Source organism: Mytilus californianus, unplaced genomic scaffold (assembly GCF_021869535.1).
Source record: "Mytilus californianus isolate M0D057914Y unplaced genomic scaffold, xbMytCali1.0.p SCAF_7, whole genome shotgun sequence".
NCBI lineage: Eukaryota > Metazoa > Mollusca > Bivalvia > Mytilida > Mytilidae > Mytilus > Mytilus californianus.
This window is the reverse complement of record NW_026262723.1, coordinates 20,864,334-20,886,548: the sequence shown is the minus strand read 5'-3', so window position 1 is coordinate 20,886,548 and position 22,215 is coordinate 20,864,334. Positions and strand designations below refer to the sequence as shown.

Sequence of the window (22,215 nt, the reverse complement as noted above, 5' to 3'; positions counted from 1 at the left end):
AAGTGTTTTAATATGGGGGGGGGGGGGGGGGGGGGGGGGGCATTAAAACAGTAACTGGAGGGACCTTAAGAAAATACCATGTGACAGTTTTATTACCGAAAAAAGACGACATTCACTTACTGACAAAACAAAAATGTCAATTTTAGATAAAATAAAATGCTCCGCTGGGCGCAGCTTGATACGACCACAGAGGTCGAACCAGGAACAGTTGGAGCAAGTATGGACACAACATTCAACCTTGATACAGCTCTGAATTTGGATAGTGATTAAATATTTGACACAGCATAGGTTTCGACACAGAATGAATGTGATCTAAGAACTTAAAAAATTTTAATTTACCTATTCAAACCATATCATTATTATTTGCTTTTATATATAAATCAGAAATAACCAATTTAAAATGGAAAATTTTAAAGAAAAAAAAAGGAAAAAAAGGAAAAAAAATCCCCTCCCCCCCCCCCCCCCCCCAAATTTTTTGAACCCCCTTATGATTCATCACCCCCAAACTCAATCCCAGCCTTCCCTTTGTGGTATGGTACCTTGCAGTACAATTTCAGAGAGATCCATACACTTGAACACAAGTTATTGTCTGGAAACTAGAAAAATACTTGTTTTTTGGCCCCTTTTTGGCCCCAAATTCCTAAACGTTTAGGGCAATTACCCCAAAAAATTTTTGCGGTCGTATAAAAAGAAGTGAAGTGTCCAATCTTGGTAAATTTTAAAAATCAATCAGACAAAATTAAAATTTAGGAATTTCATTTCAGTAATTTCAGTCTAAAGAGAGACATAACTGACAAAATTCAACTGTTTCCAAATCCTTGTTCATATAAACCTACAAATACGAAACATAAAATAATAAAGATTCTATGATCATACAGAAGTCTGGTGTATCAGTTTGACTATAACAGCATATAAACTGACGATGCTACATATCACACCAATAATAACTATAGTCACATCCTTTATGATAATCACGTATGACGAGTCTTTTCCACAGATCTTTAGATGAAATAGACATGGCAGTATGTAAGCTAATAAAGAACTTCCTATTGCACCTGTAAAATACAAAAGAAACTTTTAATCAATTTTTTACCTGTAAAAATGTAAAACAAAATGATATGTTGTTAAAAATTGTGTGTTTTTTTCTTATAATAGAATAGGAATTGACCAATACAGACATCATGGGAAGGTCATTGTTCTGAATAACTATAGTTTGGCAAAGCTTAAATTGCAAGAACATTGAGAATATGCATTATAATTTACAAATATGGAAGTTGAATTTCTGCACTGGTCCATAAAGTTTGAATTCAAATAGATGAATTTCCTTTTAAATAAGAACATCATGTGTAAAACAAATAATAAATGACTTCAAAAATAAACAATTTTCTTGTTTTTTTTCCCTATAATTAAATCTTTTTGAGACTTCTATGTAGATAAACTGTACTCAAATTTCTGTGTTGTTTTGCATTGTGTACAAAATAAATGAAGGCTATTTCATGAAACAAATGTAGGGAGGGTTTGACACCACATGATAATTTTATGTGAGTAATAGGGGTAGAAGGAAATACAGTTATGTTTTAATGAAAATAAAATTCATGGATAGTGTGGTATAATAAAAGTGTTGTCCAACAACAACAACCCCCCCCCCCCCCCCCCCCCCCCCCAGCTCTCAACCGGCCCAACATTATTACTAGAATAGCACTGATGCAGACAGAAATTTATTTATTATCATGATTCATACTATTTTACTGTCTATAATTGTGTATTACTTACCTGTAAAAGCACCAACATATGCAAAACTATCTCTAAAAATAACAGCCAATCCAGCAGACACACAAACTACTAAAAATCTTACTAAATTTCTCTTCCAAGTAGATACCTAATTAAAAATACAAAAATAAATCCATTTTAACAATCTACCATGCACTTTATTATCAAAGTTGATATATAACATTAATACTGAAAACCAAACAAAATGTCTTTAAAGATGCATTGTGTATAAGTCTCATAACATTTGGTAGAGGCATACTAAAGTTAGATTTGATTTGATTTGATTTTTTGGTGTTTTAACGCCACTTTTAAGCACCGCTTTTGGGCTAGTTCGTGGCGGCCAGTTTTTTATTGGTGGAGGAAGCCGGAGTGCACGGAGTAAAACCACTGACCTTCGATAGGAAAACTGACAATTCTAGTCAATTAAGATTGGAGTCGAGTGCACCCACACGAGCGGGGTTCGAACTCACAACCTCAGTGTTGACTGGCTAGTGATTACAGTAGTAACTACTTAGACCACTCGGCCACCGAGGCCCCCTACTAAAGTTAGAGAACTGAAATCAATTTTGGGATGTACTTACAGACGAACAAGGGTGACACTTAATGCCCCCTCTAGTGACCCTGAGGGCATAAAAATTTCTTTGTCATTAGTAACAAGACTGGTGCCACTAGGGGTCAGCAAGAACTGCCTACCCTTCTAGAGCAACTTAAAAAAACAGTTTTCAGAGGGGTCTTGTTTGTGCTCAATTTTTTTGAAAAGTATTTGAGGTTTTTTCCCTTTCTTTTTGCTATGAAAATTTTGAAAAAGATTTCAATTTTCAAAACTCTATAATGTGAGATCTCTCTCAGAGGAAATTTTTTTGTAAGATTTCTGCAGAACCTAATTTGCATAGTAGTTTTCTATTATATTTATCTCCCTTTTTGTTGTTTAAATCATAAATATAAAAAATTCTTATAATCAATATTTCAAATTATTGATTTATTAATAAGCATTAACGTGCCCAGTAGCTTGAGCACTGACTCTAAACTGTGTTAAAAATATCTTTAGTGAAACAAAAGAAGAATATTGGAGATTTTACCTCCTTGTCAGAAGACTGGTCTTCAGAGGGAGATTACTGACTTTTTTCAAATAATGTTGGGAAGCGTGAACCCATATCTTGACACCAATGATAGAAACTTATATAACACACAACAATTCAGGATAAAAAAAACTTATTTAATTTCTTACCTCTTTTGGTATTAATTTAACTAAATCAGGAGAGTCTTTTGGTAACAACATTTCTTCTGTTGAGTCATCTAGATCTTTTCCATTCTTTGGTCCACATATACTGCCTAAACAATACACACAACAATTTTAATTTCCAAAATCAATATTGTGAGATTTTGAAGGATGTTCTTTGTTAGTTAGAAAATTACAGAATTAAAAATTTCATTTAATGATTAATTGTTGTTTAACTTAATATAAAGTCATTTAAGAGGCAAATATTTCATGTATCTTCAGGACGAGAACAAATCAAAAATAAACATGCCTGCCAACATTTCAAAATGCCCATGGGGGTTTTATGTGCAAGATGGCTCTCATAGTCCTACAAAACCTTTAAAGGGGCCTTCAAATTTATTTTAATGTTGTTTATTTGCTTCTTCATACTTTAACAATCCTATACCCATGGTAAAATTGATTGTTTTGTTTTAAATTGTGGACAAAATTGCTTTTTCAAATTTCCAATAGAGAGCCTCCATTGGGGAAATCCCCCGCAAATAGTGACAGTTGGCAGGTATGAATAAATCACATTGGCTGGTTTTAACAATTAGGATCAATGAGGAAAAAAGGAAAGATTAATTTAGGATGACTCTGGAAAAGATGGGTATGTTGGATAGGGGTAGACATTTTTTCTTGCAATATCAGCAATGGACCCCTCAAAGACTTATTCTAAAGGTTTTATAATGTGAGCAGAGCATGGCATTCTCCCTGAACTGGACATCAGATTTAACTCCACATTCCAACAAGACATGCCTAGCTTATTTATACATCCTACATTGCCAAATGGATGGTCCTCTGCATTAATTTCACTGGCGAATGAAGGTCAAGGTGATTATATTTCTATACCCCTGTTCAAAAAGGCCCTGATAGGACATATATAACATGTGTTTCAGGTTTTAAGGTGTTTTTTTTTTCTTCATCTTAACAAGAACAACTTAGCTATGACTCACTAATGATACCCACAATAAATAAAACATTGAAGAATTATGGATCTAAAAATGCATCATATAATTTATCAATAATTTATTTTGAATTTATTGAACCATAAAATTAATTTTTGACTCTTCACATTGAATAATCCGCGAAGCAGATTATGTAAAATGTGAAGAGTCAAAAATTAATTTTATGGTTCAATAAATTCAAAATAAATTATTGTCATTCATTATAAATAAATTTCTTTCAAAAATAAGGCTCAAAGAGCTTTTTATATTATTTATATTAACAATAACAACGTACACACATGTTGGTGTATGAATACACAACGTCAGAGTGGGCGTGTCGCCATAAAAATTGACAACATTGAAAATAAAGGTTATACTTTTAACCAATCAGAAGACAGTAAATACACCAAATTTATTTATACACAAATAAATAACTTACCGTGTGAAAATAGAACTAATTCTATCATCTCTGTCACTGGGTATATCTGTAATGGAAAGGTCAAGGCCACACCTACTATCACACATATATTTATAGCAAAGGCAACCCAGCTTGCAGAGGGGATGTTCAAGTTCAACATCTGTTCCACTTCACTACCAAATCTTAGATATCCCAGAATTCCAAAGCTTCCAAGTATGACTGACAAAACACATATGGCACCATGTAAAAATGATGCAAAGTTGTGTCTGTTTCCTTCCATACTTGATTCAACAGGAATAACCTATGAAAATAAGTCAAGAGATTGCAGTAACAATAATGTTTATATTAAAATCACAAATGTATTCAGAGTTTGTAAAAATAAGTATTAAATAGCGACAAAAACATGGTAAATACTTCAAAAATAGTTTTTAAAAATGTGGCACAAAAGGAATAACTCTGTAGTTTCTGAGATCAGCAGGAATTCCTTTCTTAAATATCTGAATTACCGGTAAAATACGTTTTACCCTGAAATCAGAATTATCAAAATATAAGATGTTATTAAAAAGTGTTCAATTCACAGGTTTCAATAATTTTATCAAAAAGAATAAACTCTTTCATCATAACCAGCGGACTTTTAAATTTGTGATCAAGTTCTTAAACTAACAATAGCACATATAGTTCTAATTGAAATTCAAAATGAACTCTAAACTAGCTGAAAGAAAATAAGTTAACACCTGTATAAGTTATGGTACTCTAGTTAATACCTTAGGGTATGTTAACATCTGTATAAGTTAGGGTATGTTAACACCTGCATAAGTTAGGGTATTTAACACTTGTACAGGTTAGGGTGTGTTAACACCTGTAAATGTTAGGGTATATTAATTAACACCTATATAAGTTATATTATGGTATGATAACACCTGTATAAGTTCAGGTTTGTTAACACCTCTATATGTTAATTAGGGTCTACTATTTAACACCTGTATAACTTTTAGGGTATGTTAACACCTGTATATGTTAGAATATACCAATTAACACCTGTATAAGTTATGGCATGTTAACACCTGTAAAATTTATGGTATGTTAACACCTGTATACGTTAGGGTATACCAGTTAACATCTGCATAAGTTTAGGGTATAACTTACTAAGCCGATTCCTTCAAAGGCTGCTGTTAACTGTCCAAAAAACACAGGAAATCCTTCCCAGTTAAAATAACGAATATCAGGATGAACTTCAAAATCTGTAAAAGGTAATAGTTGTAGGTTAATATGTTGTAAGATATCTGAAACCCTATTCACAGTGGTTGTCACACTAGTCTGTTTGCGTAACTCTTTTATTGGTTTGTAAATCATGTATGAGATCTGTAGCTTGTCAAAATTTCTGTCTCTAACCAATAAATCTGCTTTTGTTTTTACCCTTTCAGAGTACCTGACTTCATTATCAGTTTATGACTAGGTTCATGTTGCTCAATTGTTAGTTTTCTGTGTTTTATGGACTGTACTTTGTCTTTTGACCTATTTCCTTTTGACCACAGTATTGTCCCTTTTGACCACAGTATAGTCTATCATTCTTTGACTTATGATTGTACCTTCTCATTATTTTATAGTAGCAATCCAAATTTCCCTACATTCATCCTGGTTAGCTCTACATTATTCATAAACTGTTGTCAGATTAGAATCTGTTCGTCGCAAGTGAGTACAAAAATCTGTGGGGTTAAGTCAGGTGCTCAGAAGCATGTGTAGAAATTTCAAACAAATACACATACTGTAAATTCAGAAATTATTGCGATGTTTTTATTATTGCGAAAAAATGCGACAGGGTTATCATAGTAATAATTAAATCTCTCATTTTGAAATTTTATATATGAATCAAACAGGATTTTTCTGAATATCGCAAAAATTAAAATCGCATTTTAGTCTAAAATGACAAAATCGCAATAATAAATGCACGCAATAATTTCTGAATTTACAGTAATTATTATAATGAATAAATATATATCAAATAACAATAAACTAAAATCATTATTTCATAATTAGACCATAAAAACTAATTATCATGATTATAACAAATTTTGAATTCAAAATCAATTCCCTTTGCTCATTGTATTTATTTTCAGAATTTTATAATATTTGATCAGTAGAAATCCAAAGTTATTATAATAGTAATTACATTGATAAATTATATGCTAATTTTTTGGCAATGAATCATAATCATGTATGTATTAGATCATTTCATTCTTTTTAATGTGGTTAAACTACTTGAAGATGAAAACCACTGTTTAAGTGTGTCTAGTTACGTATGATAAGTAGGACATCCGTATCAAATCATATGACAGCCAACCACTAAAGGGATCATATGATAATACAGAGTCAATGTTACATATTTGCTATGATCTATTTACATGTACATGTATGCTATAGTTGTGATATTTATAAATTTGTGAGAGATGGTACCTCATAAAAAAGTATATCGGAAGTGTGTCTATATTGAACACTGTGAGAGTAAATACTTCAAAATTTGAAAAAAAAATCACATTAAACAATTGAAATAGAATCATTATAAAAGTAAATAGGTTGTACTGTAAATGTATCAAAAGCTCGGCTGTCTGATAACCTATTCAAAAACTTTAACAATAGTTTTTGATTTAATAGAAATATCAGATACAGAATGCCTAGTCCCGCTACAAATATTTAGTCACAGGCAAGATACAAATGTGTAAGGGGTTCTGGGGAACCCTGTGTCTTGCCTGTGATTGTTGGTGTCAGTGTAAAAGTGTAATGTTGACTTAAAAAGTGAGTCATTTATCAGAAAAAAACAGATTTAAAAAAAAAAATCAAACATTTTCTTTAGATGCTATTTCTAGGTCTTGAAGAATAGCTTCTGTCCAAGATTCAAAACAATCTATGAAGGTTTACAAATTTATAATGTCTGTAAATGTTAACTGTAAAAAACTAAGTCCATCTATCAGAAAAATACTGAAAATGAAAATATATTTTCAAAAGTTTGATTCAGACATTATTTCTTAACCCTAAAAAAGCTTCTGCCAAAGTTTCATAAAATTCTATGAAGATTTGACAAAGTAATTGATGTGTAACAAACTTTAACCCCAGACTGTATTTACTTGTTAACTGAAAAAAAATAAGTCCATTTAAGAGCAAAATACAGGAAAATGAAAAGAAATATTTTTAAAATCTTGCTCTGGATACTGTATTTTGGTCAACAAGCTTCTGTCCAAATTATACAAAATTCCATGAAGGTTTGACAAAGCTATTGATCACTGAAAAACTTTAACCTTAGACTGAATATGAATGTTAACTGTACAAAAATTAATAATAAAATTGAGAAATGGGGAATTTGTCAAAGTTATTGATGTCTAAAAAAACTTTTCCCACAGACAGAACCTAAATGTCGACGCTGCCAATGCCGACACCAGAATCTAGAATCGCTATGTCCCGCATAAATGTTGCAGGCTCGACAAAATTCAAGACTTACCAATAACAAGAAATATAAAAACAGCAATACAACCAGTAAATATTGATATATTGGCCAACACACTGATGAAAGACATTTTACGTATTGTTCTTATCATGGCAAATATGATAAAAAGTGGTAGAGGTGATGCCACTAAAAATTTGAGAGATGGTGCCGAAGACTGCTGAACAATACTGGAAATCTCTGAAACATTTGTTGCTGTTGTTGTAGGTAACGTCGTTGTTATTGAACTATTTGTGGTTGTTGCTGTTGATGTGGTCGGTTCTGTTGTTGAGCTATTTGTTGTTGTTGCTGTTGATGTGGTCGGTTTTGTTGTTGAACTATTTGTTGTTGAACTATTCGTTGTTGTTACTGATGATGTGGTCGGTTTTGTTGTTGTTCTATTTGTTGTTGTTACTGGTGATGTAGTTGGTTTTATTGTTGAACTATTTGTTGTTGTTACTGTTGGTGTGGTCGGTTTTGTTGTTGATTCTGTTGAAATTGTTGGTATAACTGTTGATACATTGCTGACTGTTGCTGATGTGACTGGTACAAATGTTGTACTGTTTCCAGTTGTAAATTGAATGACAGAAGTGTTTGATTCAAAATGTTTCATATCTTGATCTAATAATTGACGTACATGTCTATTATGTTGAAGATATAAATCTGAAGAATTAACTGCTGATTTGTGTGCTATAACACCATGACAAATTGGATATGCATTTACAGTTGAGTTGAATGGCATGGTATTATCACAGTATATATAGGGAAACAAAGATTGTATTGTATTTCCAATGAAAATAAAATAACCAACACAGAACCCAAACTGTGTGATAGCAATGAAGAAATTCACAACATATAACCCAGATTTTCCAAATGCATTCCATCCAACATCGCCATATGACATGTGACGCTTCATATGTTCTTCATGTTCAAGAACTTCATCGTATTCTATTTCAATGTCAGGTTCACTGAATTCTTCGGAATCACTGGTTGCCATGTATTGTTTGTTGGGTTTCGACTGAACTTTCACATCATTTATAGTGTTCCTGATTGCTCTGTATTTTGTTTTCACTATCAGATGACAACAATGGTCTGTGAGTGTGGCTACAAATAATAATCCAATGATTCCAAGCTGTAAACAAAAAGAAAGGCAAATAAATGTTGGATACAATGTTTCTTTTAAATATCTTCTCTTTAAATACAAATCATAAAAATAATTACTCTGCGGAAATAATTTTTTATGCATGTGTAACAAGCTACATATTATATATTCTAATGTGCATGTTGAACCATAAAAAAACTTGAAGCACAAATTGATTCTTTATGATATTGGACTTTTTCTTTCAATTACAAAACAGGCATGCAGAACTGGAGACTTTTTTTCACATTCCTAGATGTTATCATTTACAGACCTTATTTTTTCTCTATTTGACAATGTTGCAATTATTTTTTATGCATGCTAAACAAGCTACATCTTTCATTTTAATGTGAATGTTGAAAAAAAAATAGTTTAAGTACAGAATTCTTTATAATATTTGACTTTCCCCTTCAATTACAAAACAGGCATGTAGAACTGGACACTTTTTTTACATTCCTAGACTTCATCATTTCAAGACCAGTTGTAAACAATTGAAAAATCCATTGTAGTGCAGTGGCAATCAGAATGGCAGACGAAAATCGGCTGTACACGCCAGCAAAAATATTTGTTTTAAATGGCCATCGGTAACACAGATCAAATTGTATTTGCCTTGGTGATAGCGGTTAACAAGGTCCTATCCGAGTCAATTCAGAATATATAAAAGGCCCAGAAATGACAAATGTACAACAAGAAAACTTACCGCCTAATCTATGAACAAATCAATAAAAGAAAAACAAATATGATATACAGCAACAAACAACAACCACTGAATTACATGCTCCTGACTTGGGACAGACACATACAGAATATAGGAGGGTTAAACATGCTTTGGGGCACCCAAGCCTAAGTTTGCCATGTATTTTCTTTTGTAACAGACAACATTACAAGAAAATATTATATGTTAAGTATTATGGCAAACAAATTCCTGAACAGTATGTTTACACAATGCTTCTTGCAAAAGGCTGGGTCAAACGTGGGTGGTTCAAAATGTTTGAAATTAAAAAAAAAATAAACATATCCTTGTTTATGTTTGTAATGTAAGATAATCATTTTGAAGCTTTGTAACCTTGAACTTTGAACTGCATATAGTGTGCCATGTATCTATCATTTCACTGATGTACATATCTAGTTCAGTTCACTTATGTCTCTGATAACTATCTCAATGTCAGATGTCAATGACTTGTGTCAAGAAACAAAACTAGAGGCTCTAGAGAGCCTGTGTCACTCACCTTGGTCTATGTGCATATTCAACAAAGGACACTCTCCAACATTGTAGACGAGAATAGAATTCATGACAAAAATCTCTGTTTTGTTGATCTTGTATTGCAGATCACTTAGTCTGTTTAGTTTCTCTCTATCTTCTTTAGTTTTTGCTCAAAACACAAAAGAGGGTAAAAAAATCCTCATTTAAGGGCAATCACTCCTATAAAGAGTGACAGTCTACTTAACTATATCGGCAAAATTTTATTTGTTAGTAGATCTTGCCTTGCTGGTCATTTTTGTGGTTTAAAGTGTCTATTTATCTATTTGAATTGAGTTATTGTTCAAAAATTGGAAAATCGCCCCTTTTTTATGAATAAAATCCCATAACTCGGAAACGTATAATCGAAAGTTTATAAAAATCGAAAGGGAGCTTACGTCAATAGATATAAACAATTCATGAAAGTTTCATGAAAACAGCTCAAAGCATTTTTGAGTTATAGAGTGAAAACTGGAAAATCCCCCTTTTTAAATGAATAAAACCCCATAACCCAGAAACATAATATCTAAAATTTGTAAAAATTGAAAGGGAGCTCACATCAATAGATATAAACAATTCACCAAAGTTTCATGCAAATTGGTGAAAGCATTTTTGAGTTATTGTTCGACATGTTGGCGACGGATGGACAGACGGACGGACAGATGGACGGAGGACAACGGTATACCATAATACATCCCGTAAACGGGCGTATAAAAAGGTAAATTTGTCATTTAAGGGAAATAACTCCTATCAGAAGTCGCCTGACAGTTTTGGTATATGGACAATTGGTAGAGCTCAACATTCTTAACATTTTTGCACGTGTCAGATTTTCTCTATTTATAACGATTTTCAAAATAATAGACAAAACTTGTATTTTGCCCCCTAATTTCTATTTTTAGCCATGTTGGCAAGCGAGGTCATCAGACATATTTTTAAACCTAGATACCCCAATGATGATTGTGGCCAAGTTTGATTTAATTTGGCCCAGTAGTTTCAGAGGAGAAGATTTTGTAAAAGTTATCAATGACGACGACGGACACCAAGTGATGAGAAAAGCTCACTTGGCCTTTTAGGCCAGGTGAGCTAAAAATGTACATATACTGTAACTAGTCCAGTTTACCGTGCAAGACTGTCCAGGGCAGACAGGTTTTTTTATTATGATTACACCTTATACACACGTGTTCAATATTATAAATGGGAACAGGTTTCCTTGAAAATAACACTTGTAACTATACATGTATAATCAGTATCATTGATTTGATGTACCATTTAAAATTGTCATATAGAATTATCAATATTTTTCATGCTCATTAACTACACCTGTGTTATTACAGAATTGTCTTTCAATGAATATATAGGTCCTTTACGCCGTCATTGAAAATGAAATATTCCACTCATGTGAGAATATAAGATACATGCAAAAAATGTGTAATACTTCAATGTCCTTACATTCTGGATACAATAAATAGTTGGTGCCTCATAAGTTGCACATGTTCATTTACTTACTCCTAATCCACTCTGGTAAAAAGCAAATGACACAGCTAAGTAATTGGATCCAATGAAGGCTTTCACCATGTTAGCAAAATCTCCCATATGTGTATACCATTTCATCTTGTTTTATCTGGAAATAAATAACAAATCAATTCCTGAATTAAAGTGTTTTAAAACTTTCATTCTTTAAATAACACATTAACTTATGTTGAGTTTATACTTTGTATATAGATATAAGAAGATGTGGTGTGAGTGCCAATGAGACAACTCTCCATGGAAGTCAAAATTTATAAAAGTAAACCATTATAGGTCAAAGTACGGTCTTCAACACGTAGCCTTGGCTCACACCGAACAGCAAGCTATAATGGGCCCCAAAAATTACTAGTGCATATTTGAGTGCTCATCATTTCACTATATTGCTTGTTTTTTTTCTAGAAAATTTTAACTACATGAATATGGATTCAAAAAATGACTGTTGAAGATGTGGTAGGTCTTTAGGTTTGTACAATGGAAACTACCTCTTTATAAAGTTGGTATCCGGATATATTGCCAGAAAAAATGAACTTTGAGTTTGACCTTTGAAATTTATATAGGTACATATTGACTTAATTATCATGCCTTAAGCACTGTTTGGATTCATACCGTAGTCTAGAACTGTTTTCCTGAGTATATTGTCAAAAGGGCTTGACAGAATTTTTTATAAACAATTTCAATAAGTAAAATTCACCAGAAAAGTATTGTTTATATAACAGTTGTCATTTCTTATTCATAAAAATTCAACTTTAATAAAAATTCTAATTTGAAAGATTAAGAAGGGGTCAATCAGGGGTCAATCATATCCATGTTTTTGTCTGTAAAAGTCAGAAGGATAATTTACATAATAACATTATATTTGCTTCTTAAATAATTGAAAAAAAAAACTTGCCATTCCTTTTAAATTATTTTGCATTGAGTAATAACAAACTTCTCTAATTCTTGAGAAGAAAGTAATCATCATTAGTAATCATGATTCTCTCTTCAGTAAGGTCAAAAATTTAATATAGTTGAGAATCAAACAATCTTTACACATGCTGCAAACAAAATTCAAACAATCTTTACACATGCTGCAAACAAAATTTTCTATGTATAAAATTACTGAAAGCATCATAACTGTTCAGATACACATATTCCATCATTTTTTATCATTTGCTTTAAAAACTATAATCTCGGTTGATGAAGTTACAAGTAGGTTATATACACGATATAAAATTCACAAATTTACTGTCAATTCATAAATAGGTATTTTTTTTTTAGGAAAAATGCTATTGAGTTTGTAAAAAATTCTTTGAAACTCAAAATAAAAGTTTTATACAAGTTGCATTAACGTATTTGCTAACTGAGTCATCATTTCATGATTTATAAAAATAAGAAGATGTGGTATGATTGCCAATGAGACAACTCTCCACAGGAGACCATATGACACAGAAATTAACAACTATAGGTCACCTATTAATATATGCATGCACTGATTTCCAAAATTTTTCGGCAATTAATTCTTGAAATAAAAAAAACACCTACCAGCAGACTACCTATACTTGTAAATGAGTAGATAATAAAGTTCGTGGGGAAAAGCCAATGGAAATATTCATTATGTTAATGACTAAATATGACCTTTAAGTAACCAGTCGTTTCCTGTTACTTAATCTTTGTTGATTATTTATAATACTAAACATAAAAATATCATTCATTTATAGTTTGTACTTACTAAATAAACTCTTCCTGTAACTGGTTCAAATCACAATTATCAAATATGTAAGTTTTGTACGTTTACAGACAGATGTACTAAAGATAACAGATCATTAACAACATGAACTTCAACTTCAACAAGGACACATTTTTATTTAAACTCACTCACTATGAATACTTGACTATTTCAAGGATATTGTTTCAAACCAGTCAGATCTAAAATGGTATGATGACAATAAAAGTATATTGCCTTTGAATAAAAAAAAAATGAACTTTGGAATGCATTGTCTATATTTAGCTTTGTGCAATATACCTTTATTTTGGGTTTTACTAATCTTTCAACTTAAAAAAAAATAACATTAGTGACGATAAATTGTACAGATAAATTTCTCCATTATCCATGAAAATTTTACTTTAAACCATTAAAGATTATAAGATTACTGTAAAGAAACAAATTTTAGTGCACTTTTTTTTTAGCCATGTTTCAACTAAGATAAAATATGTAATAATATTTCCTTAGAAAGTTTCCACTGAAGAAATTCTGTGATGCTGATATGTTTATTTGAACAAGATCAGTGGTCTCGTTAGCCCAAAATAGAAGGGTGCCGCGCCCTGGGTGCCTTCATCTGCGTCCTTCTGCCCTGACGCAAAAAACCCTTGTGCCGTTTTGGTAAAATTGCCTTTTGTTAGATTTATAACTTATCAACGTAATAAAAACATCATTGACCATACAAAAAGGCAATATGCATTTGACATTTGGTACTTATTAATTTGATATGTCAAAGGTCTTTATTGTTTTAAATTATACATTTAAAATCAGCAACCACTTACTGGTCATTGACCAGTGATTTGGGATCACGGTCTGCTGCAATTCAAAAAAGACTTTATAATATATACATGTATGAATAAAAAGATATACAAGCATGTGTCAATTACACAGCAACCAAACAACATAAATATCCAAAAAAAGTAAAATCAAAAAAATACTGAACTCCGAGAATTTCAAAAAGGAAAGTCCATAAATCAAATGACAAAATCAAAAGCTTAAACACATCAAACGAATGGATAACAACTGTCATATTCCTGACTTGGTACAGGCATTTCCGTATGTAGAAAATGGTGGATTAAACCTGGTTTTATAGCTAGCTAAACCTCTCACTTGTATGACAGTCGCATCAAATGCCATTATATTGACAACGATGCGTGAACAAAACAAACAGACACAATAGGTAAAAATGTCAAAAATAGGGGTACAGCAGTCAACATTGTGTTATCATCTTAATCACTATAAAACAAACAAATGTAACAAAGAAGCACAAAAAGGCATACATCAAATTTAACACCCTCATTTTGCTTTTAGACATCTAGGGGTTAACTTACAGTCTTTTAAAATAGAAAGGTACAACAAATGTATATATAAAATAGGTCAAACCCTAAGGAGCTCTAGATCTGAGTAAAAACAAATTGTGAATAAATATTACAGAGGTCATGGTTAATACAAACAAGAGTGGTAAGAGCTGAAATGTCCCGTCTGTTTTACTTATCATTGAATTTATGCAAAAAGTCTGTAATATGAAGGTTTTACAACAAGTATTACATAAACTTAACATTATTTTTTTTTATATCAATGTTCTATGAAAATGAAGTAACCAACAGACGAACCATGCGAGTCAGACATGACCTTACAATCATTCTATACACCAAATATAGTGGTCTTATTGCTAATAGTACCTGAGAAACAGATCAAACCACAACATATTAACATTGACAAATGAACCACGAAAATGAGGTCAAGGTCATATGAACCCAGCCAGACAGATGTGTACACTTTACAATCATTCCATGAACCAACATAAACCAAATATAGTTGACCTATTGCTTATAGTATCTGATAAACTGACAAAATTATGAAAACTTATCATTGATCAATGAACCACTAAAATGAGGTTAAGGTCATTTGAAACCCACCAGACAGACATGTACACAATCTATCCATAAACCAAATATAGTGGCCCTATTGCTTATTATGTATCTGTGAAATAGACCAAACCCAAAAATCTAAACATTTTCAAATGAACCATGAAATTGAGGTCAGGGTCAGATGAAACGTGCCAGACGGACATGTACACCTTACAATCATTCCATACAACAAATATAGCTGACCTAATGCTTATAGTTTATGAGATACAGACTTGACCACGTAACTTTAACCGATCACTCATCCATCAAATGAAGTCGAGGTCATGTGAACCCTACCTTACTCACATGTAGACATTGCATGGAACTCATATACCAAATATAGTTATCCTAATACTCATAAGTGAGTATTTCACTTAACAAAAAAATTATGATTTTTTTTTTTAAGGCAGATTGTAATCCCTATGTCTACCATTCTGTGACTTTCATCACAGGGGAGACAAAAAAATTATCAAAAAGGGATCCCACAATAACTAATTCTAATATTGATTTCCTTCTTCATATATAATAGATTCTACCACTGCATCGAGTGTGATACAATATTTCTCTACTCGAGAAAGTTAAATTTTCATATTTACTACGGCTTGCTGAGCTTTTAAAATACTGGTATTCAAAATTTAACTGTAGAGTGTAGAAAAATACTGTATTGCACAAGTTTTGGTAATGGTATCAGTTCCTCCTATCTTTCTTTTTTAATGTGCTGCAAAAACATATGTTCTTTCTTCATGTTATATGTGACTTCATCACACATGGTCGCCTTTTTTTGTGATGTCACAATAGAAAATTCCTAGGAAAGCAACAAAAACAGATTTAACAAATGAAAATCTGAGATCAAACAAAACAACATGTTGATTATATCAAAAATTAACAAGTTGAGAAAAGTATAAATCAGGTATAAGAGAAATATATTTATATAAGTAATGCATCATGCAACATACCCTAAAGTCAAGATGATTGCAAACTATTCCTATGATTAAACAATTGTTCACTGCCTGTCTTAAATATGTAATGTTGAAAAGTGAACTTTGATTATCAAATGTGAAATAAATTTTCCAGAGAACCATTAATATGTATTTATTGTGTTTATGTAAATAATGTTTTAAATATAAATATATATATACATGTCTCTATAAATACTACCCAAATAAATAGGTAAAAAAAACCCAGATACATAGATTTCTTGCAACTGCTGTCCAATATTTAGTGTAGTTGTGAAAGATAACAGATAAAAATTATAGCACATTTGTAAATATATACAAACATATTTATCAATATAACCTTTAATATCTATTGACAAATACTTGAGCATTAGCCGTGAAAATTTCCATTGATGAAAAACACCTATCTTTGTAGTCTACCATTAAAAAAAGGTTATTTATTAGCATAAAAATTGTAAACAAAGATCCAAAACCAAATTTTAGCCATGGGCAGATGGAAAGGGAGAGAGAGAGCAATTTTTAGCATAAATATTTTGAAAGTCTATCGAAAAATGTAAAAAATGCAAAATTATTACTTTTAAAATCTAGGGAAAGCCAAAAATTATTAGTTATAATGCTACACTTGTCAGCACAATATTTTTTGTGGGACTCACAACTTTTCTCCTCCCCTCCTCCCCCTCAAGAACAATTTCCAATATATAACCTCTAATGCTTTTAGCTATAGCTTAAAATAATGATTAAAAAAAATTACAGAATAAATATACGAAAATCTGAATGGGGTTTACAGAATAGAGAATGACAGGCACAAAGTGCAGAATAAAGACCAAAAAATATAAAGAATAGAGAGAAATGGCCTAAAACATTAAACATGTTAAAGAAAACAGAAACGAAGGACCTCCCATCTAGACCCTCATATACCAATGATGCTACTGGCATCCAGACCCTCATATAACAATGATGCTACTGGCATCCAGATCCTCATATAACAATGATGCTACTGGCATCCAGACCCTCATATACCAATGATGCTACTGGCATCCAGATCCTCATATAACAATGATACTACTGGAATCCAGACCCTCATATACCAATGATGCTACTGGCATCCAGACCCTCATATACCAATGATGCTACTGGCATCCAGACCCTCATATAACAATGATGCTACTGGCATCCAGACCCTCATATACCACTGATGCTACTAGCATTGTGGCATCTTTTAAAATTTTTATTTTGTAAATAAGTGATCATGGCCAGATCCAGGGTCGGAGGAAAGATGGGATGTATGGTAATTGTCATAAATGGTAATAATACTGCAGAGGGTAGCAAAGTTAACATAACTATGGGATAAATGAATTGTCTATGAATAAGAGTAGATATACAGGACATTGATGTCCATCCCCCAACAGAAAGCTACATATTGAATTGTCTATGAATAAGAGTAGATATGTAGGACATTGATGTCCATCCCACAACAGGAAGCTACATATTGAATTGTCTATGAATAAGAGTAGATATGTAGGACATTGATGTCCATCCCACAACAGGAAGCTACATATTGAATTGTCTATGAATAAGAGTAGATATGCAGGACATTGATGTCCATCCCACAACAGGAAGCTACATATTGAATTGTCTATGAATAAGAGTAGATATGTAGGACATTGATGTCCATCCCACAACAGGAAGCTACATATTGAATTGTCTATGAATAAGAGTAGATATGCAGGACATTGATGTCCATCCCACAACAGGAAGCTACATATTGAATTGTCTATGAATAAGAGTAGATATGCAGGACATTGATGTCCACCCCACAACAGGAAGCTACATATTGAATTGTCTATGAATAAGAGTAGATATGCAGGACATTGATGTCCATCCCACAACAGGAAGCTACATACATGGGTTGGGCTTACAGAATAGAAAATAAGGAACAAAATATAAAGAATAGAGAAAAATTGGTAAAACAATAAAAAATAAAGAAAACTCGGTACAATAGGATTCTAAAATATAAAGAGTAGAGAATATTGTTAACTTTTTATACATTGTGACTTGGATGGAGAGTTGTCTCATTGGCACTCATACCACATCTTCTTATTTATATTCAAAATAGTAAGGAATATAGATAAATGGACTAAAATAAATTAATCATTTCCATTCTCAATTTTAATAAATAAAGAAATGGAAAACACCATCCAGATATGCATTTAGTAATTTTTCACCAGCATTCAAACTTAATGAACATAAGAAAATACTAATAATGTTCACTGGAAAAAACAATACCATCTGAAACATGTGAAACTTTGGTCAATCTTTATTTTTGTGAGTATGAAATGCATTACATTCTTTTTTTATTATATGATATAACCGCCTCAGTGGTCTCGTAGAAGCATGTTCGCCTTGAGTACGGGAGGTCGTGGGTTCAAACCCGGCCAGGACAAACCAAAGACTTTAAAATTGGTATTTGCTGCTTCTCCGCTAAGCAAGCGGTATTAAGGAGTAAAAGCAAAGACTGGTCAGTTTGGAGTCAGAATAATGTGTCTGGGTAAGGTGACATGTCTTCCTGCGGACTGTTACCTTGTGAACTAGAACATTAAAAATCCGGCTCAGCGTGTCGGTCTAGTACAAAGCAGCCAGGGTAAATATTCATATTACATTCACATGTTCTCGTCCTGAATATGCATATTAATTTGCCGCTGGACATTATGCAACCATTCATCATCATCATCTTCATAAAATGATATTAAATATAATTTGCAGTCTATGATGGAAAAAAAAATCAGTTGGTCAAATTGTGTAATGGTCTATTAAGAATTTGATTGGATAACCCATAACTCCGGACCTAACCAACAATAACTTGTTTTGTACAAATTATATAGGAAGCAAATCACACTTCATTTACTTCCTTGGTATTTTAGTTGCTCTGTTTGTAATAATGTTTTGTTTTTAATACTTTATTTTGTAAAAATATCATTTAATATAAGGTGTATCAATATTATCGAAATTTAAGATATATAAAAGATACCATCTAGTTTTACCCTTTATCAGAAAAAATACTATCTTTAAAAACAGTGATATCATGTCCTATAACTCATTGTTTATAATTTGTATATTTTGTATTTGAAGAAAGACAATCTATGTACTGATTGAATAAACGTTTCAACCCACATCATGACATGTTGCACATGTACATGTATGTATATGGGAAGACCTGCAATTTTGTGATGATTCACTTAACCATGTTATCAAATGTCCCAAACTTCCAATAAAAAGATTAGGGTAGGAATTTTGAGCAATAAAAAATAGGCTGGGGAGAGAAACCGTTAGCAAAAGTATTTTCAATCTTGGCCTTACTTTTCTTGAAATTACAGTATAAAAGTAAATGGTAACCATATACTGATGAAATGATATTTTGTGACCACAATTGAATATATTTTATATATATGTATTTTCAAACTTAATGAACTATGTTCCATGGAAAAACCATACCATCTGAATCTTTGGTCAATGTTCATTTTTGTAAACTCGTATGAAATGCATTACATTCCTTATCTTATTATATGATATTAAATATAATTTGCAGTCTACGATGGAAAAAAAATCAGTTAGTCAAATTGTGTAATGGTCTATTAAGAATTTGATAGGGTAACCCATCACGCTGACCTAACCAACAATAACTTGTTTTGTACAAATTATATAGGAAACAAATCACCCTTTATTTACTTCCTTGGTATTTAAGTTGCTCTGTTTGTACTAATGTTTTGTTTTTAATACTTTATTTTGTAAGAATATCATTTAATATGAAGGGTATCAATATTATTGAAATTTATGATGTATAAAAGATACCATCTAGTTTTACCCTTTATCAGAAAAAATACTATCTTTAAAAATGGTGATATCATGTCCCCTAACTTATTGTTTATAATTTGTATATTTTGTATTTGAAGAAAGACAATCTATATACAGATTGAATAAATGTTTCAACCCACATGTTGCACATGTACATGTATGTATATGGGAAGACCTGCAATTTTGTGATGATTCACTTATCCATATTGCCTAAAGTCCAATAAAAAGATTAAGGTACGCATTTTGAGGAATAAAATATAGCCTGGGGAGAGAAACCCTAGGCAAAAAATATTTGTAATCTTGGCCATACTTTTCTTGACATTACATGATTACAGTGTAAAATTAAGATAAACCATACTGATTAAAAAGATATTTTGAGACCACAATTGTATAATTTTTAAGCTACATGTATCTGTTTGATTTGAAATACATGTATTAGTGTATATATCCATGGATATATGTGCCAAAAAAGCTCTGCAAATGCATATTTGCTTTCTTTCATTATGTATCTAGAAAAAAGGAACAACAGCTTGATTCAATATGTTTTACAAATGATTATCTTTGCTGCAAAATGATAAAAAAAAAATCTGGAGAAAATCATAAATTCTTTCCATACATCAAATTTTAAAGATTGTCCCAGACTTTAAGCATGACACATTTTCTCAACGATACTTATTTTCATCAATTATAAAGTTTTAGAGAACCTCAACATTTCTGATTGTACTTCTTGTCAACAGAATTTCTATATAAATATATTTTCTCTGTGCAAAGTAATATTTTATTCTATGTTTTAATTTTGTGATAGCAGATTGCTTTAATAGTCATAACATTTGACATCAGGGGCAATATTTTCTTTTTAATTATTTTGCTAATTGTCATTTTTTTTACTTTCCTTTAGTTTATTTGACTATAAATGTGTCGCATTCCAAAAAAAAAAGAAAATATCATCATAAATACATTGGAAATGGTAATTCCCAGTTAATATACATATATATAATGCCTCTGTTATTATAATTATTATATTGTTTCATTTTTGTGATTGTTTCTGGCTTTTATATATATTACACACATAAAAACCTTAAAACTAAAAATACAATTGTCCTAATTTCATGTGCATTTTTTTGTCTTATATGTACTGTATACACCTTATCTCCCCAGGTACCAGACGAGATAACAAAAACATATGTACATACATGTATACTGAATACACTTGCCACAGGTCTGAGACAAGAATTTTAAAAATATATGTAATATACTGAATACACTAACATATTCATTAATATATACATATATTTTTTTAATCTCCCCATGTACCTGTACCCCAGATAGCTTCAACTGGTTTGTGATGTCATGAAAAGTTGTGTAATTTCAGAACTTTTTCGGATTGGAAAAAATAGCAACGGAGTATATGTACTATTACATGTTATAGTAATATCAGATAGCAATAAGGTGTATTGTTTTATGTAATATATTCTAAAGCTCTTCAAAGCTATGGTAGTTCTATAGTATAAACCTTCGTAGGTCTGTATCGTTTGCTTTCAGTTTCAGTGTTTTTTATCAGATTTTTTTTTTTATATCTATGCTGTTAGGACTTATTAAGAGCTTATGGTATTTGTAAATTATGAACATTGACATTAAATAAACTTCTGATTTTATTTGATCTACAAGATGGATAATGTCAAATAAATACAAATATATTTACTAACAAAGCATTATCACTATCAGAGACATATTGTATAATATATATATGTCTGGCATTACTTTTATTTTGTCTACTACAGGGGCCAGCAATATGCCAAGCACTACGATCAGCATTCAGTTAGAATTCTTAGCAATCAATATGAAGGATATCATTTTAACATATATATGTTATACCTTTGAGTTTTTCTATTTGTAAATATTTACAAAATATATACAGATCTGTTTCTACGTTTTTCAGATTTTTGTTATTATTTGTCAATGCAAACATTCCCTCGACGTTGCTGAATC

General features: G+C 31.5%; 1 protein-coding gene across 1 annotated transcript; it reads right to left on the bottom strand.

Annotated features, from left to right (window-relative positions):
* Window positions 1–466: 466 nt before the first annotated feature.
* LOC127709910 (uncharacterized) lies at window positions 467–22,215 on the bottom strand. The gene is made up of 8 exons (XM_052215610.1): window positions 22,102–22,215; window positions 11,750–11,864; window positions 7,884–8,997; window positions 5,537–5,631; window positions 4,412–4,691; window positions 2,999–3,102; window positions 1,774–1,879; window positions 467–1,055 (listed from the first exon to the last, which is right to left on the bottom strand). Exons 2-8 carry the CDS (start codon window positions 11,852–11,854, stop codon window positions 871–873), a joined length of 1,989 nt encoding a protein of 662 aa, XP_052071570.1. The 5' UTR covers window positions 11,855–11,864; window positions 22,102–22,215; the 3' UTR covers window positions 467–870.

Coding starts and splice junctions, on each gene's coding strand:
- LOC127709910 (XM_052215610.1), bottom strand. CDS start 11,854: ATGAAATGGTATACACATATGGGAGATTTTGCTAACATGGTGAAAGCC. Junction 3,103..4,411: donor ATTAGTTCTATTTTCACACG/GTAAGTTATTTA, acceptor TGTATTGTTTAG/GCAGTATATGTGGACCAAAG. Junction 1,056..1,773: donor ATATGTTGGTGCTTTTACAG/GTAAGTAATACA, acceptor TGTATTTTACAG/GTGCAATAGGAAGTTCTTTA.